General features: G+C 50.7%; 4 protein-coding genes across 4 annotated transcripts; 2 read left to right on the forward strand and 2 right to left on the reverse strand.

Moving 5' to 3' along the window:
- Nucleotides 1–11: 11 nt before the first annotated feature.
- BJX68DRAFT_216184 (putative C6 transcription factor) lies at nucleotides 12–3,203 on the forward strand. The gene is made up of 2 exons (XM_071037816.1): nucleotides 12–911; nucleotides 963–3,203. The coding sequence occupies exons 1-2, from the start codon at nucleotides 366–368 to the stop codon at nucleotides 2,757–2,759; spliced, it is 2,343 nt and encodes a 780-aa protein (XP_070901973.1). The 5' UTR covers nucleotides 12–365; the 3' UTR covers nucleotides 2,760–3,203.
- A 1,035-nt stretch (nucleotides 3,204–4,238) lies between these two features.
- Nucleotides 4,239–9,107, forward strand: BJX68DRAFT_216193 (putative ABC multidrug transporter). The gene is made up of 7 exons (XM_071037817.1): nucleotides 4,239–4,809; nucleotides 4,858–6,184; nucleotides 6,233–6,442; nucleotides 6,491–7,088; nucleotides 7,141–8,401; nucleotides 8,460–8,802; nucleotides 8,873–9,107. Exons 1-7 carry the CDS (start codon nucleotides 4,358–4,360, stop codon nucleotides 9,014–9,016), a joined length of 4,335 nt encoding a protein of 1,444 aa, XP_070901974.1. The 5' UTR covers nucleotides 4,239–4,357; the 3' UTR covers nucleotides 9,017–9,107.
- Nucleotides 9,108–9,158: 51 nt separating this feature from the next.
- On the reverse strand, nucleotides 9,159–10,694 carry pgxB (putative extracellular exo-polygalacturonase; the record flags this gene model as incomplete). The annotated part of the gene is made up of 4 exons (XM_071048832.1): nucleotides 9,159–9,545; nucleotides 9,613–9,858; nucleotides 9,944–10,285; nucleotides 10,347–10,694. The coding sequence occupies 4 exons, from the start codon at nucleotides 10,692–10,694 to the stop codon at nucleotides 9,159–9,161; spliced, it is 1,323 nt and encodes a 440-aa protein (XP_070901975.1).
- A 2,393-nt stretch (nucleotides 10,695–13,087) lies between these two features.
- BJX68DRAFT_216292 (putative MFS peptide transporter) lies at nucleotides 13,088–15,557 on the reverse strand. Its single transcript, XM_071037821.1, has 2 exons — nucleotides 14,906–15,557; nucleotides 13,088–14,852 (listed from the first exon to the last, which is right to left on the reverse strand). Exons 1-2 carry the CDS (start codon nucleotides 15,198–15,200, stop codon nucleotides 13,282–13,284), a joined length of 1,866 nt encoding a protein of 621 aa, XP_070901976.1. The 5' UTR covers nucleotides 15,201–15,557; the 3' UTR covers nucleotides 13,088–13,281.
- Nucleotides 15,558–17,239: the final 1,682 nt, after the last annotated feature.

Genomic DNA, 17,239 nt, shown 5'->3' on the forward strand with positions numbered 1-17,239 from the left:
CATCATGGATGATATGGAAGCCAGAGGGTTTTTGGTGACCAGTTATATTTCGCCGCAAATTATGGCTCATCATTTTATCGCCGAGCCGGACTCCGAATGCGGTAACTCCGACTCGGACTTCTCGGACAACTGCAGGCAACCACCACGCCCTTTGCGTATCTCCGTCTTAACCTCCATGAAAACGCGCTGGCGCGCTGCTGGAGTCGCAGATTGACAAAGTTAATATTCGTCATGGCGCCCGGGTGACATTCCTGGCTTTCTCTTTCTTCTCAAACTGAGTTGTTGTCGAGCGAAATTGACCTTTTCTCAAGCCCAGTCAGTCGACCACGCCATTCATCCCCACATTAGTTCAGCATTGGTGTGAAATGGAGGCAGATCACTCTCAGTCGTCAATTACTCGTCGAAGAAGACCAGCACTATCCTGTACGGTGTGCAGGCGCCGGAAGCTGAAATGCGACCGATCGCTTCCATGTGGACAATGCGTCAAGTCGAAGACTCCCGATCAATGCATTTACTCGGCCCCCAAATCGTCGCACAAAGCACTTGGAGTACCGACCTCCCTGTCAACAAGTTCGCCCTCAGAGCACAGAGACGCCCCAAGTGATGCCGCTAGTTTAGTAGGAAACGGCTTGTACGTGTTTGACTCAAAGAACCGCATCGCCAAACCCCGCGGACGGCCAGATGAGCTCCAAGAACTGCGCCATCGCGTGCAAACTCTTGAGCGGGCGCTGGCGAGGAGCGAACCGGTGCAGACTCCAGAAAGTTCGGGATATGATTCTGCTTCGGAGCTCCGAATCTCAGACCCTGTCTCAAACAAAGTCAGGAACCTGCCTGATATAGCGTGCTTCCGGGGTAAGAATGGCCGGACACGTTTTCGGGGCCGATCGACCTGGGAATTATCATTCAGATTCGTAAGCTAAATCCCTAGAGGTTGCTAGGTGCTATGAAGCTAACAGATGTAGCTCAATGATGTGGTAGCCTTCCTGCAAGGCCGGAAAAAAGACCTCAAAGCCGAGGGCTCGGAATTCCGGAAGATGAAGCATTTCAGGTGCGAAGTAAGAGCCAAAGAATTGAAGGAACAGGAGCTCGTGGACCAAAAAAGACCCGACTCCATGAGGGAGATGCTTCCACCTCGGACCATCGCTGATGAACTGCTCAATCTATATATGTCGACCTTTGAGACAACATACAGGATTCTACACGTTCCCAGTTTTCGAAAGGAGTACGACGCATATTGGGCTAATCCCGGGGCTGCTGATATGTTCTTCATAGCAAAGCTCCTGTCGCTAATGGCGGCAGCCAGCTGCTTCATTAGCTCTACAGCAACAGTCAACGGAAAGGATACTTTGCACGATGTTGCAATCGGGTGGATCCTGGGTGTTCAGTCGTGGGTTGCGTCTCTTCTCGTGAGTGCCACGGCTAGAATCGATACACTGCAAATTCATTGCCTCCTTATGATAGCGCGCCAGGCGCTTGCTATCGACGGAGACGTTGTATGGGTCACTTCAGGTTCGCTTGTTCATTCAGCAATGATCATGGGAATGCACCGAGATCCTCTACGTTTCAGTAAAATGACTCCATTCTGGGCCGAGATGCGTCGCCGACTATGGGCAACCATCCTTGAGTTGGACTTGCAAGCATCTGTCGACATTGGGGTGGCGCCAACGATTGATCCAGACCAATATGACTGTGATCCGCCGTCAAACTGTGATGACGAAGACCTCACCGAGGATATGCTAAATGGCCCGGTGAACAAGGATAGCGTCATCCTCACCCAATCCAGCTTTCAGACCATGCTTGCTCGTTCTTTACCGATACGAGTACGTATCGCAAAAGCTACTAATAGCTTAAAGTTCAACTTGCCATATGATGAAGCATTGCGACTTAGTGAGGACCTCATGCGTTATATGAACGAGGCTCTGGTTCCTTTTCCTACACCAGCATCAAATCCCGGCAATCCATCTTTCGCCAGGTCATTCATGCTCTTCTTGATGCAACGCTCTCTCCTGACCTTACACCGCCCCTACTCACAGAGTGTTTCCCTGTCACCCAAATACTCCTACTCTCGCAAAGTTTGTCTGGAGACCGCGTTGGAACTGCTATCCCAGTTTGAAATACCGTTTCCTAGCTTTCAGACAACTCGAATTCCTTCTCTTGGACACATTGGCGGAGGCATGTTTCGTGACGAGTGTTCACATGCTGCAATAACACTTTGCTTGGAATTATCGCTGCAGATTACTGAATCCGGCTCGAACTCAGCACCTACCGCTCCGAGTGGTCTGAACGATCTAGTCCGATCACAACAGGATTGTTTGTTCAGGGTTCTCGAGCGGACGCAAGACACCTTCCGCAGCCGGATATCTCCAAAAGGCAGCGGATGCAAGGCTTTCGTCTTTCTCAGCATGTCTGTGGCTGCTGTCAAAGCAAGGCTCAACGGAGAAGACCCCCTGAAGAGAATCGAGCAGGCTGCATTGCGAGCGGTCAAAGTGTGCCAACACATCATGAGTGGCACACCCTATGACGAATTGCAAACACAGATCGATAGTGAGACCTCTGATTTCGGACAAGTATGCGCTTTCTCTATTATTCAATACTCATCTGCTAATACCTGCTGCCAGTCATCTACACACACTCCAGACTTCGGCTCTTCCACATCCGATTTCTCATTCGACCCTATATCTTTTCTATCTACAAATCCTAATGACGTTTCAGTAAGATATCCCCTCCGGTCTAAAGTAATGCTGCTAACTATAGCTTAGCCCCTCGATTTTAACAACATCTTTGACGCATCGTATTACCGAATGCCGGAGCTTTGGGATCCCAACTTTCTAGTCTAAACGGTGTCCTCAGACTGCTGACAGCAAACCGTTGGAGTACTTATTCGCTCGTGGACCTCTATACGAGTATCAACCACATTAGCAAGGCGTCTTGGGAGCGGCAAACGGCGATCATCTCTACTATTCCAAATCTGTATCATACTCTAGCTTATGGGAGCGACTTGCAGGTTCCAAAAAGCATTATACCCTATTTCCTATACTTGAAATGCAGCAGACTCGCCGTCTTTATCACTGTTTCGACTTCAACTTCTATCATCAAGGTTGCGTCATGTCTCTTCTAGAGCGATAAAGCGAACATGAGCCACAGAGTATGGCAAACTACAGCAAACTGGTACTCTCACCTACGTTGTACATTTTTTACAGGTAAGAAACCGATCTATATCATCTAGTTCGGATAGTTGATTGATTTCGATCTCTAGGCAGGCGTACCACGAGTGATAGTATCTGGCGGTGCCCGCGGAGAGCGAGGAAAAAGCATGGTGGCCTGTGAATGGCTCGCCGCTCCCCGAGCCCCGAAACTTGGAACCTCCACTGTAAAAACAGGTCCACCCTTCGCTCAACTGCCTTTTTGATCGAGCCCAAGAAATCGAGAGAACCTTCGGCGATTCTTTGACTTATTTGGGTTTGGCGCTGTGGACGCGCCAATCGCGTAAACGAAGAAAAGAGAAATCCGCTGCCCATCGACATTTTCCCCGATGATGCGTTCTTAGCCCCTCCAAGTCTCATCTGCACCCCGGAGATTTTATCTCTGTCCTGAACCACTGATAACAGAACGGAAGCTAGTTAATTGATAGCCCGTGTTCCAAATACACCTGTCAGTGTATTATACTTCGCTCACAACCCTCCTCTCAAAAGATATGACCATGGAAAGAGTAAAGACAGGGAAACCCCCAGGCTGAGGTGGGGCAAATGTGGTCTCTGAGTGGCCACCCACATGTCGACGCCAATCAGAAATCTCACATTCGTTCGCTAGCCGGCCCTCCTACATCACCTATTCCCAAGCTCTTCATTCTGCACTTCGGATCTCCGCCTCTTCCAGGCTTCCTTGGTACGCTAAGGCGATCCAAGCTCCAGACTCCAGAGACTTCTCAGGCGACCTGCCGCAGTTGGAAAATGACACGCCAAACGCGCTGCATTTCTTTTGTCACTGTTTGCTTCCCAGGGCCAATCGGGGACAGTCTTGTTGGGAGCGCTCAGCATGGGCCTTCAGCAAAATTCTCGCCCAAGTGGTGTCTCCACTGTACAGACAGTGTTATTAAGACATCATTGCAGGTCTTTTAATTGCGATTTATTATCGATAAGCGGCCCTAGGTTGAGTCACTCCACACTCTGATTCGACTCTCTGCTTCTTGGCTTCCTATTTCATCTAGTGGATAGGATCTATCAGCTGCCTGTGAAGCGGTCAACGTGTAGTAACCGGTATATAAGCTGGCAATTGCCCTCCAAGCAGTCTCTCTGTCATGGTTGGTCAAGAATACATCATTGAGTCGTTGAGAGTTCACCTGGACAAGTAAGGCGAGATGCCTGCCCGTCTTCAGCATCGCCCACAAGGCAATTCTACCATCGCTCCCTCGGAGGGCGAAGGTCAAACAGACAGACCATCGTCTCCGCAAGTTCACTTGAGCTATGAGGACGAAGATGCCATTGCTGAGATTCACCGTACCCTTACGAGCAGTAAGGCATACGATTATTCCGAGCCCCATTCTTCATTCGACAAATTCTTGGAGGCAGAGTTGCAAGCCGGGAGAAAGAAGCCCAACCTTGGTGTTTGCTTTCAGTCCCTCTCAACGTGGGGTGCAGGCGGGGAACACGCCAACGTCAAGACTCTAGGAACTGCATTATGGCGTACCCTCACCTTCCAGGATGTCTACGAATGGACCATCAAGCCCTGGCTTTCGAAGCCGGAACCTCAGAGTGGACGCCAACTTATTCGAGATTTTACTGGCGTTGTTCGAGGTGGTGAGATTATGCTGTATGTGCACCTGCCCATAATAAGGTAACCAACAACTCACATCCGCAGTATCCTTGGACGACCCGGAGCCGGATGTTCGACTTTTCTCAGAACGGTTGCTGGCCATCATTCCTCTTTCCTCGGTGTCACAGGTTCCATCGACTACTCAGGTCTCAGCCTAGAAGAAGTCAAGAAACACTACCGCGGCGAAGTTGTGTACGTCCCGGAAGACGATGTCCACTTCCCCACCTTGAACGTTCGACAGACTCTAGAATTCGCACTTCAGAGTAAAACGCCCAGAAGATACCACGACAAAATACCTCAGTATCTCGAGATCTACGGCAGAGTCTTTGGCATGTCTCACACTATGGACACCTTGGTTGGCAACGAGTATATCCGGGGAGTATCAGGAGGCGAACGTAAGCGAATCTCCATCATTGAGTCCTTGGCCACGGGCTCGTCAGTCACTTGTTGGGACAATTCATCTCGAGGCTTAGATGCGACAACTGCTCTTGATTACGCGCGAAGCCTGCGGATCATGACCGACACTTGCGGCAAGGCCACTTTGATGACTCTATATCAAGCATCTGACGCAATCTATGACCTAGTCGACAAGGTACTTCTTATCGATGAAGGGAGGATGCTCTTCCAAGGTGCCGCACATGAGGCGAAGGCTTATTTCGAAGACCTGGGATACGAATGTGGAAAAATGCAGACTACTTCGGATTTTCTAACCAGCATCACCGTCCCAGAGAGAAGGAAATTTCGACCAGGCTGGGAACACCGTGCACCCAAAGGACCCATTGAGCTAGAAGAAGCCTTCAGGAAGAGCAGTGCCTTCAGAAGGATCGAAAAGCAAGTGGAGACTTATGACAACCAAGGCTTCGGTGGAAAAAGCGGCGCTCCATCGCAAGCTGATACAGATTATGGAAGTTTGGAGGAATTCAAACAGGCCTTTCAAAGCAATAAGTCACGGTTTGTGTCACCGAAGTCCTCGTACACTATCAGTTTTCCCCGGCAAGTGGTTCTGTCCGCGAAACGGCAGATCTGGCAGATCAAGGGTCACATGGCACCACTCTATATCAAATTGATCTCTTGTGTTGTATATGGACTTCTTGTTGGATCCATGTTCTACGACCAGCCTCAGACGACGGATGGCATGTATTCCCGAGGAGGTGTACTTTTCTACTCGTCCATCTTACTGGCCTGGCTTCAGATGTCTGAATTGGAGGACGCAATGCAGGGACGAGACATTCTAAGTCGTCAGAAGAAGTTTGCATTTGTACGACCTAGTGCTGTGTGTCTTGCTCGGGTGATTGCAGATATCTTGGTCGCTACCGTCCTTACGTTCCTTTACTTGATTGTGGTCTACTTCCTCGCTGGATTGAAAGCAGACGTGAGATTTTTGAAGGTTATTTTACGATTGAATGCTAACTTGGCACAGGCTGGATCTTTCTTCATCGACTTCTTGTTCATTTATATGTGTACGATTTGCTTGACTGCGTTGTTCCGCTTGTTCGCCGCGGCATCATCCAACTTCGAAGTGGCGCTACGCTACTGCGGACTAATTGTTCTCTTCGCAATCGTCTTTGGAGGCTACGTTCTCTCTGTAGACAAAATGATGGCAGATGTCCCCTGGGTGGGATGGATAGCAGTGAGTACAGCTTGTGGTCTTGTGTCAAACACGCTAACATATCGTCAGTATACGACACCAGCACTGTACACGTACGAGGCGACGATGGCAGCAGAATTCCACAACACAAACTTTACCTGCTCTCAAGGCTCCGTTGTCCCCTCCGGTCCCGGTTACATCGACGTCGCATATCAGACATGCGCCTATGCGGGAAGCCAGATGGGCACCACAGTTGTAAACGGTGACGATTACCTTGCAGAGAAATACGGGTTCTACTTCAGCAATGTCTGGCGCAATTTTGGCATCCTATGCCTGTTCACAGTCGCTTATGTTGTTGGTACTTGCTGGCTTAGTGAGGTCATGGAATGGGAGCCTGGCAGTGCTGGGCCAATCCAATACAAGAAGTCTCGCAAGCAAACGAAGAACCCGAGAATCAACGATGAGGAGGGTGGACCTGTGCAAACCAACGAAAGCTCCCTAGTATCGTCAGAACTTCAGGAGGGCCAGGCTCTTACCGCTACAAGTTCGACTTTTACTTGGGATAACCTGGAGCTTTTCGTACAAGTCGGGAAGGAGAATCGCAAGCTATTGGATAGCGTGAGTGGCTATTGCAACCCGGGATCTCTCACTGCCCTGGTTGGCGCTTCTGGTGCCGGAAAGTCCACATGTATGTGCGATGTCTTCTTTTACGTTGACTATTCTAACTCTTTTTTTTTTAGTGTTGACTGCCCTTACCCAGAGACAGAGCTCTGGAGAATTGACCGGCACGATGTATGTCGACGGGAAACCCATTGATGAATCGTTCAACCGCCGGATCGGCTACTGCCAACAAATGGACATCCACGACGAGAGTAGCACTGTCCGTGAGGCTTTTGAGTTTTCGGCATTGCTTCGCCAAGCACCCGATGTGCCTGACGAGGAAAAGCTGGCCTATGCGAGGACCGTTTTGATGACTCTAGACCTGGTCGACCTGCAGGATGCTGTTATTGGCTCTTTGGACATTGAGAAGAAGAAGCGCGTTACCATCGGCGTCGAGCTTTGCGCGAGACCTGAGATGCTCTTGTTTTTGGATGAGCCGACGTCTGGCTTGGATTCTCAGGCTGCGTCAAACACGTGCGCTCTACTCCGTCGGCTGGCTGATCAGGGGTTGGCTATTCTGTGCACCATCCACCAAGCGAACCAGGAGCAGTTTGAACAGTTTGACCGAGTGTTGGCTCTGAGTCCCGGTGGCAAGACCTATTATTTCGGAGAGGTAGGAGAGTCTGGAAGCGCCATATTCGAGTACTTTACAAAGCATAACGAAAAGCCGGAGAACGTTACCAACGCCGCCGATTTTCTTATCGAGGTGGTTGTTGGTGGGATGAAAAGCAGCACCACCTGCCGCGACTGGGCCAGCATATGGACTCATTCTGACGAGGCCCGGAAAGTCCAAGAGGAGATTGCCAACATCAGATGTAAGAGGGAAAATGCCACAGAATCTGGCGCCACACGGCAAAGCATGCCTCCACTTTCCCGCCAGATCTTCCTTCTCACTCAAAGAACTCTGCGTCAATTCTGGAGAAGCCCTGAGTACCCGTACTCTCGGATTTATGCTTCCTTCTTTCACGCATTGATCAACGGTCTCACCTACCTTCAGATTGGAAACAGCACTACGGACCTGCAGTCGAAGGCCTTCTCGTGCTTCTTGGTTCTCATGCTCGTACCGGAGTTTATCAACGCCATCTCTATGCGATTCATCATGAACCGCGACCTGTGGAAGGCAAGAGAAGGTCCCAGCGGAATATACGGATGGATTGCCTTTTGCACAGCGCAGATCGTGTCAGAGATACCCTACGCCATCGTCAGCGCCGTCATATTCTTTGTCTTGTACTATTTCACCGTCGGCCTTCCTCTCGGATTTGCGGCAGGCTACAGCTTTCTTATGTTCTTCCTCTTCTTCCTGTTCGCAACGTCCTGGGGCCAGTGGATTGCAGCTTTAAGGTATTTCATTTCCCACCTCTCTTCAATCTTCCAAGGAGCTAACTCTGACCCTCTACAGTGCCGACTCCCTAGTCGCTGCGACCCTCATGCCGTTCTTCGTCATCATGTGCGAGCTCTTCAACGGAGTCCTTCAACCTCACGACAACATGCCAGCATTCTGGGCTTACACCATGTACTACGCCACTCCATTCACATACTGGATCGGTGGAGTCCTGACCTCTGTCCTTCGCGGAATGCCCGTCGTCTGTGCCGAGAGCGAATTAACCCTCTTCCAAAGCCCGCCCAACATGACCTGTGGCCAATACGCGGGGCCCTGGCTATCGGAGAAGGGCGTCGGATACCTCTCCAACCCTGACGGTATGGGCGAGTGTGGCTACTGCGAGTATAGTTATGGGGATGATGTAAGTTGTCCCTTTCCGTTCCCTTTCTCTTCGTTTTCTCTGTCATGATTATACTGACTTTGCCCGCTAGTACCTCTCGGGAATCGGCCTCGATTCATCCAAGATCTGGCCCTACTTTGGCATCTTTTTGGCGTTTGTGATTTCGAACTATCTGATGGTTTACCTGTTGGTTTACGTCCGGTCCGTCATGAAGCCATTCTGGCGGCGCGCATAGATAGATCTGCGTCACACAAAATTTGCATTTGCATGTACATAGAGTAAGATAGACTTTCTACTTAGCCTCTCAAGGCATAGACTAAATATTAACCAATTCCAACTATCGCTACGTAACAGTACCAAATTCAACGGGAGATCAGTCAAGCAGAAGTAGACTCAACACAATCAACCCCGACACCTCCTGGAATCCCATCACAAACAACAACCCCCTGCTCCCCCTCCGGCGTCTCAATATCAATATCCTTCAAGCGGATTCCCTCGCAGACCGCGTTCGGCGAGCAGATCAGCTCAGCAACGACATCGCCCTCCGCGCCCGACGATGTCCCGTAAATGTTTTCGAAAACGATGTTTGTCACGTTCACTTGCGACGGGTATGCCGCGCACTCTTCGCTGGGGATGTTGAAGTAGCACTGGTCGAGGACAATAGGGTAATCAGTGTTTTCGACGCGGATGTTCTTGTATGTAATGTTGTTGATCCGGCCGTAGCCGACACCTTCGCCGGCCCAAGCTTTTAGGCGGGCGCCGTTCTGTTGTTCAAAAACAAAACTTGATTAGCAACTCTCAAGCTTGAAGTCAGAAAAGATAAGTGCTTACCTCTCCATTAAGCAGCGTAACATTCTCAATGTACGCGTGCTCGATGATATCCAGGACGCCCGGGTACTGCCCGATACTGCCCATTGAGACACCGTGGGTGTTGTTGCACCAGAGGTTCTGGACGAAGATGTTGGATGTGTTGGGCTTCGGAGAGAAGCAGTCGTCGCCGATATCGATGCGGGTGTTTGTTACGGAGAGGCCGTTGACGTTAAGGGAGTCGAAGCCGTCGGTGTTCTTGGGTTCAGCCTACATCGTACACGAAGTCTGGTTAGTTTATGGTCCCGCATTGTCGGAGAAAGGGGAAGGGATTGGCCGGATAGTAGGGACGCACAGAAGCATTCGTAGAGAACGCATTGATATAGACATCATCAAACGAGATATCCTTGCTGTTGACGAAGAAGTTTGTCCAGCAAGGCGAGTTGAGCTCCGTAATTCCCTCGACAGAGAGCCGCGTTGCGTTCTCCGCGACGAAGAGGATGGGCCGGTAGTATGTGTTATCCGGGTCTAGGATCTCCTGTCCTGCGAACTCGTTGTACCACCGCTGGCCATTGCCGTTCAATAGACCCTTGCCGAAGATGCGGATATCGCGGCCGCCCCAGCGCCAGAAGGTGATTGATTTTTGAAAGTCGTAGTAGAAGTGGTTTTCTTGCCAATACGGAACGTCATCGGTGAACTTGCCAGTGCACGGTCAGCATCCGGAGAGAGGACAGAAGAGGAAAAAGAGGAGGTATTACCTTGAGCTCGCCGTCCAATTGCACTTCAACGTTATCCAAGAAGGTCAGATCCAGTTTCTTGCCAATGATGTATTTCTTCCCTTTCTTGAGAAGGAGTCTGCCACCGTGGTTGGCGCGTTTGATTCCCCAGAGGAAATCAGCGGAGACATCGTCCTGGTCGTTGCGCGAGGAGCGAATCGTCACCGTTCGCCTGTCGTGGTGGCCTGGATGGTGCGCGCCGATTCTCCTCAGCGCAGCTGTATCGCCAGCAGAGTAGACTTGTGCGCCTGGAGGAGTATGCCCGAGATTGTCATAGACAAGTCCGCTCACAGCGGTTGCGCAAAGCGCAATGAGAGGAAGGAGCTTCATCGTTTCGAATCCGTTTCGCGATCAAGGCAGTTCCCCTTGGCCGTGCACGGTAGAAACTGAACTGCCAAGTGCAGTCAAACGCTTATTTATATACTCTCCAAAAGAGAGCAAGAAAAACATCAGCCTTACAAGGTCGCTGCGGCGTTTCAAATTTCTCCGCCTGTGAGGTGGCATTGTGAGCTCCGGCGGAGATTTGACTGTATAATTCGTGAGGGGTTGGTCAATTTGCATCAGACAATGGCAGATGAAATCACGGCAATTGCTGCACGGACTGTGGAGAGGAGGATGATCTTCCCCCGGATCGGACTGGCGATGATCTTCGCTCGTCTGCTCCTGAGCTTTATTTTTCCGTCGTGGAGGAGGCTGGAATTCCACCAATCGCACCTGCAGTTCACAACGCATACCATGGACTCGAATTTGCGACCGAGAACATGGGTACAAGAGACTGGAGAAAATTCGTCAATAAATGTGGAGGTGAGTCTGGACACCTGGACATTCGAAACCGTGACGAGGATCTACTAGTGTTGGTCCAAAGTAGAAAAGCGAACACTTATCCCTGATCAGAGGAAGAAAGGGGTCGAGGGTATAACTAGGAATGTACAAGGCCGACATATATATGTAGATATATCGTCAACGGTCATAATTAAAGCTACCCTCCAAAAACACTCTTTCGCCTTGAATCGCCTCAAGCCTAATCGCGAGGCTCGAAGCAATACATATTGTACACTTCAGCCCGCATTCTTGATATGAGCTCAAAAATACAAAATGTGAACATATCACCTATGGCTATTAAGTCCACAGAACGATTATTGACCTTGAAATCGAGCTCATCGGCGAGAATTTGTACAACGTCGGAGACCATTGTTGTAACATGATTTGCAGATACTCGGGTGAGGAAGGACAAGAGTTAGGCTTCGTGGTACAGGATATCCGGGTTCCTATCCCTGATTTAATCCACCACTGCTCGTATGTCTGGGCCTATCGAGACCCAAAAGCACCTATCTGTTTGGCCGCCGCTAGATTGCTTTGGTGTCCAAGCGGTGTTCCCGTACATGAGGCGCCTGTTGCGGAATTAGGGCTAATCTAGCGAGTGAGTAGACTTGGAACCTTGCGATGCATGTGTGGCGATTTGATATGGCTAATCAGGCTTAGACATAGATTCAGGAAGGTTAACGGAATTCCATAACCACGGTCCACGCCATTGCAAGGTTTCGTTCTCAGCGAAATAGAAGGCTAGTTCGATGAAGCAGCCTCGATAAATATCCCCCGTCGGGCTCGCAGAAGACACAAGAAGGCAATAATCGTTTCCGAGGCCCATTTGCTTTGAACAAGAAGGGGTTGTCAGCCTCGATCCAGCGATAACGGAAGGATACCAGAGGCAAGGGTATCTAGAGGACGAATACGGCGTGGCTGGCAGCGACCGGCATCTTCCTGTTGGGATATGTTTCGACTAATAAGATCAGTTGAAATGATGCTTGCATGCTACAAGCTGGATGGGATACACCTAGGCAATAACCAATCCAGCGCTTATCCACATATCTGCAAGCGATATGGTGGCCAGAGTCGCCAAACGTCTGTACCGCGACGCAGGTATCCCCCTTGCCCTTGCAGATCCTCTGTGCTCTCATGTACCACATCGTGGCACAACTCAAACCCAATGGTGATCTTGACCACGAGTACGCTCCAAGTATGTCGTACTATACCCTCGAGCACCGACAGATCTTCCCGTTTCGAGGATGGGGTGTTTCAGACATCACTTCCTGGTCGACCTGTGAGCCTAGGAAGCTAACATGATACTTCTACCCTGTTTCGCTCGTTATGCGTACCGGGCTCAGCAAGCTTTCTCACCTAGTATTGGATCCTGCCCCCAACCCCCAGTCTCAGTCTCCCTGGCCTTCCTTGATTCCCTACATTCACTACGGATATGGGCCGCTTTCACGACAAGGGCGAGACGACCGCTGCCAGGTAGACTTGGCTCTGTGCCTGTGACGCTGTGCTTGCACCACTGGGACGCCGCATGCATTCGGGTGCTCGCAGGTAGGTATTCTGGCTTGGCAGAATGTATATTAGTGGACAGCCATTGACGAATAGAATAGAACAAGTGTACCGTCATTCGAGCGAAGAAAGTATTTTCCCAGGTAGTACCTTGAGATAGCCTTAGTGTTCTAATTGTGCATGGCTTCGGAATCTTGGAATGCATGTCTAGATATTCTGTTGATGGTGGACCGAGAATCTAGAACTAGTTTAGCGTCTACGAGACCCAATCCCCCGTTCATGACGGTGATCTCTCATTCCAAGCATAGATAGAATTTCTTGGGACAGGTATGCACCATATCTCGCTGGTCATAGAACATGGTGATCATTTGGGGACATGGGATATCTCAGATATTGGTTCTTACTCTATTTTGCACATGGACCGTAAAAGTGTCACTGGAAACTACGGAGCAACAAAAAGACTAGAGGGACTAGATAAGCTAGGTATAGCTTTTGACTAGCATGGATTAGCTACATGAGTCGTTTAGCTCTCATATTTCGTATCATGATAATACATGATTATGTCAAAGAGCAGGGAAAAAATAGAGGAAAATCAAGCCCGGGCCTCCTCATCTCCCTTCAGTCCTGTACCCTCATAGCGTGACTGTACGAGGGTGTTGAGCTCATCCTCCTGTCTATCAAGCTTATAATTCGTTGCCCAGAACCCAGCTCCTCCAACGAAGGCCAGGATAGCGACCACAGCGTAGTTCCACTCAAGTAGAGGGTCCTCAGAGAGACCAACAAAGGCCTGACCGATGGCCGAGGAGAAGGCGTTCATGAAGAGCGCGACAGCCTGCACGAGCGAACGCATGTTCTTGGGCGCCTTGGTGAAGGCATACTCGAGGGAAGTGACCGAGGCCAGGATCTCGGAAATACCACCCAAAATGTAAGTGATGGCCTGCACCCAGACGGTGATGTTGGAGTGCTTGCCGTCCGCGAGGCAGTCGTTGGCGTGCTTGCCACACTCGCTGAGCTTGTAGATGTAGTGCTGGGTAACAGTTGCGGCGATCATGGACGTACCAGCACAGAAGAAGCCGGCTGTGATACGCTTGAGTGGAGTGAAGTTGATACCCATGCGGCGCAGGAACGGGAAGAGCACATGGTCGAAGATGGGGATGAAGATGATCAAGGCGAAGGGGTTCAGGTTGTTGATGATATCGTTGGGAACACCACCTAAGCGCATGGTAGCGGCCTGGGAGGTCAGGTTGTTGAGCATTTGGTTGTAGGCAAGCCAGAACAAGGGATACCACAAGAACACCCTGCACGCCTTGAGTCCACGGGCGACCTCGTCAACCCATTCGTCGTCAAAGACCATCCAATTGGGACGGTCAGATCCATAAGTGCTAGGCTTGACAGCGCCCCAGAAATCGTTCCCGGTCTTCTTGTACAACTTGAAGGGAACGCCGGCCACCTTGACGGTGGAGACGGTCCAGTGCTTCCGGCAAGCCTCGCGGATCAGACGGTAAGCCTGGGTGTACACTGAGCCGGTGGGAGGCACCAGAGTATAGTGTCTCTTGCAGAAAAAGAGGACAAGGGGGCAGAAGAGGAACATGATTGTGGGAAGAAGGTAGGACAACCAGAAACCAATCTCACGCTCAGCGTAAACCATGCTAATCTGACCAGTCAAGGCACCGATGTTGATCATCAGGTAAAAGTAGAGATAAACACGGGCGACCGTAGCAGCAGGGTCCACAATGACGCGTTCACCAGACGGCAGTGTCTTGATGATCGGTGCCTCGTCTGGGTACTGCTCCGCAATCAGGGCAGAAATGTTGGACTTGAAACCACCAGTTCCGATACCCATGATGATCAGGCCGATTGAAAAACAGCCAATAGCACCATTGGGGTTGCTAATGACGGGAGGAAGAGCGGATATGATAAGAATCAAGTGACCAACTAGCGCGGCAGCGATGGAGAACATAATGGTACGGAAACGACCCCAGTATTGATCAGCCATGAAGGCACCGGCAAGCGGCATGATGTACGACCAGAACGAATTGAACAAAGTCAGACCGGTAGACGCGCGCTGGCCCATGCCCAAGGCACCAGGAATATTGGATTCGCCGTTGACGAGAGCGCCAGTGGAGGAACCGGGGGGAAGGGGGTGCTGAATAAAGTTGACGACTATAGGGTGTCAGTAACTGCTTCACTTCTGCCATGATCAACCTGAAACATACAAACAGCGGTGGTTCCGTAATAAGAGAATCTCTCGCACAATTCCACGAATGCTACACTAAAGGAGATCCAGTTCAAAGGACCAGCAACACGGCGAAGGGTTTGCATCTCCTCCTTGGTAGGATGGAGCTTGTGAAGGACTTCATTTTCCTCGGTCACATGGTATTCGTTCTTCGTGGCGGGAAGCTCCTCAATGCTGGGAGATTTGCTGAGAGGCTTCTTCTCGATATTGGAATCGGGGACATCGGTCTGCGCAGCGACGACAGCGCCGATCTCAGCAGAGTCTGCGACGTTCATGGCGACTAGCTATGGGAGGTTGAACACAAAAGACGTGTTGTTCAAGAAAGAGGAGTCCCACGAGGGAGAAAGAAGAAGGGAAAGAGGCGGCGGGGAAGCAAGGCGGCTTTTAAGGTGTGAGGAACAGGGTGGCACAGGAAAAAACAAATAATATGAGAACGAACATCAACCCAAAAGAAGGTTATCGCGTGTGCGACAGCTGGGGTTAGCATCGCTACCAACGAGCGGCCGAATTTTCTCTACGATTAACAGTTTTCAATGGCACCATGTCGGAGAAACTGCTGAATTGGTTGGAAAAATCTATCCATATCAATGCCCAGCCTTCCGACCGGCTGTAACCGACCTCCAGAGCGCTGCCAATGTGCCACCAAGAGATGTCTAGGTAGATTCTGGAAGGTCTATAAGGTCTTGGTACCTGCCGCGGAAGGCTTCACTGGTCTTGCTCGAGGTCGGAGGGAGTGATAAGAGCAGAGGCGAAGGCCACCTGACTTGGCGGGAGGAGTTCCTCGCCCGCTCCATTGGTTCCCGCGCAGTGGCGGAAATAAGCACGCTGCTTGGCAGGTGGCCGCGAGTGTAACCCAAAGCCTTGGCAAAGCCAATGGATAAGGCAAGGGATTTTGGATGCAACCTGATCCTGGCAGGGATATGAAACTCAATATGCAATAACATGCGCTAGGGCCAGATTGCTGAACGGGCTGACCCCAGAGTCAGATTCCTATCGCGACCACGCAAAGTTCTTTGTCTGCTGCACTCTGGAGAAGCCCGATACCCTCTCCAACTGTCCAGCACCAGCCGTGAATAACACTAATGTCTGGGCAAACGAAGTCCTGGCCAGCCGCCAAGCACCATCAAGGAAGAAATACTGTTTCTCTTTGATAATGGAATTCATTTTTCGTCCAAGGGACTTTCCGAGGCAAAATGAGCGGGTTTCTTGTGCTTCCTCATTATCGGCTAGTATTGCGAGATAGCATTGGGAGCCCAAGGATCCTGTGTGGCACCACAGCACATTAGCAGTTATTTCGATAGCTGGACAGCGGCACACCAGTCGCAGTACCTGGGTAATAATTCGCGGATTGCTCACAAGGGACATGCCAACAGCCCAGGTTGACCAGCTCAGATATCATGATCGCGATCAGGAGAAACGCAGCGCAGCGCTTGAGATAAGCTTCCAAGCAAGGGGAGGCCTCGGAGCGCCCGAGGTGTGATTGTAGAGTTCCATATTGACCCTGGGGTGGTCTCCTCCATGTCAAAAGGATGCTGACCCCTGCGATGTCTTACTTCCTGAGAGGTTATCACTTATCAGAGACTTATCTCGCAGCGGATGGCATGTGCTGGCGGCAATTCACGGCCTCGCCAAGCACCCACGCTCGGAAATGCCCAGATTGGTCTGAAAGTGCCTCCAAGTTCGCCCCTAGTCTCAGCTCTCGACTGCTAGTTATTCGCGCCCCGAGTCAGTGCAGCCTTGCAAAAGATATGGTCACGTGCGTATCTTGAAGCAGGAGAGGAGAGTCCGCTGAGACATCAGAGACAATTTTGTCGTCTCACTCACACCAACTCTCCCGCACAAATGGCCCATTGCTTTCAGTTGACCTCTTTCCCCTGACAATGAATAACAGCCCCGATCTGTGGACGAATAGGCTTGTCAGATTCAATGTGCTTCGCGCTTCCGAGTTGACCTCTGCAAGCCATAGGCTTCCCAACGACGGCATTTGGTGTGAGTGAAACGTGATCATACCTTTCTTCGCCCTGAGAGAGTATCTGGCACTGACCTTCTCGTCGCAGACACGTCCAAGAAAGCTAGAAACACCGGGTTCAAACAGCCGATCATTAGCCGCTTGATACAAGGTTGATCTTGCAAGAACTTGGAGAGACAATCATGGGCTTCTTTTACCTTCAAACGAACACTCGATATCCTTTCAGAATCGCGGCACTCTTTGAGCGGACGAGTTTTCTGAGCGAAGAGATGCGGAAGAAACATTTTTCCCGAAGTCATGCACGCGACTTTCAAGTCGGCAAGCGAGTTACCCCGGGCCGACGGA

The sequence above is a fragment of the Aspergillus pseudodeflectus genome (assembly GCF_044049435.1).
Source record: "Aspergillus pseudodeflectus strain CBS 756.74 chromosome Unknown BJX68scaffold_9, whole genome shotgun sequence".
NCBI classification, from domain to species: domain Eukaryota; kingdom Fungi; phylum Ascomycota; class Eurotiomycetes; order Eurotiales; family Aspergillaceae; genus Aspergillus; species Aspergillus pseudodeflectus.

Excerpts from the sequence above, each read along its gene's own strand:
- BJX68DRAFT_216184 (XM_071037816.1), top strand. The coding sequence starts at position 366 with ATGGAGGCAGATCACTCTCAGTCGTCAATTACTCGTCGAAGAAGACCA. Across the intron at positions 912-962 it reads GGGAATTATCATTCAGATTC|CTCAATGATGTGGTAGCCTT; the intron begins GTAAGCTAAATC and ends TAACAGATGTAG.
- BJX68DRAFT_216193 (XM_071037817.1), top strand. The coding sequence starts at position 4,358 with ATGCCTGCCCGTCTTCAGCATCGCCCACAAGGCAATTCTACCATCGCT. Across the intron at positions 6,185-6,232 it reads TCGCTGGATTGAAAGCAGAC|GCTGGATCTTTCTTCATCGA; the intron begins GTGAGATTTTTG and ends AACTTGGCACAG. Across the intron at positions 7,089-7,140 it reads TGGTGCCGGAAAGTCCACAT|TGTTGACTGCCCTTACCCAG; the intron begins GTATGTGCGATG and ends TTTTTTTTTTAG.
- BJX68DRAFT_216292 (XM_071037821.1), bottom strand. The coding sequence starts at position 15,200 with ATGAACGTCGCAGACTCTGCTGAGATCGGCGCTGTCGTCGCTGCGCAG. Across the intron at positions 14,853-14,905 it reads TTACGGAACCACCGCTGTTT|TCGTCAACTTTATTCAGCAC; the intron begins GTATGTTTCAGG and ends GACACCCTATAG.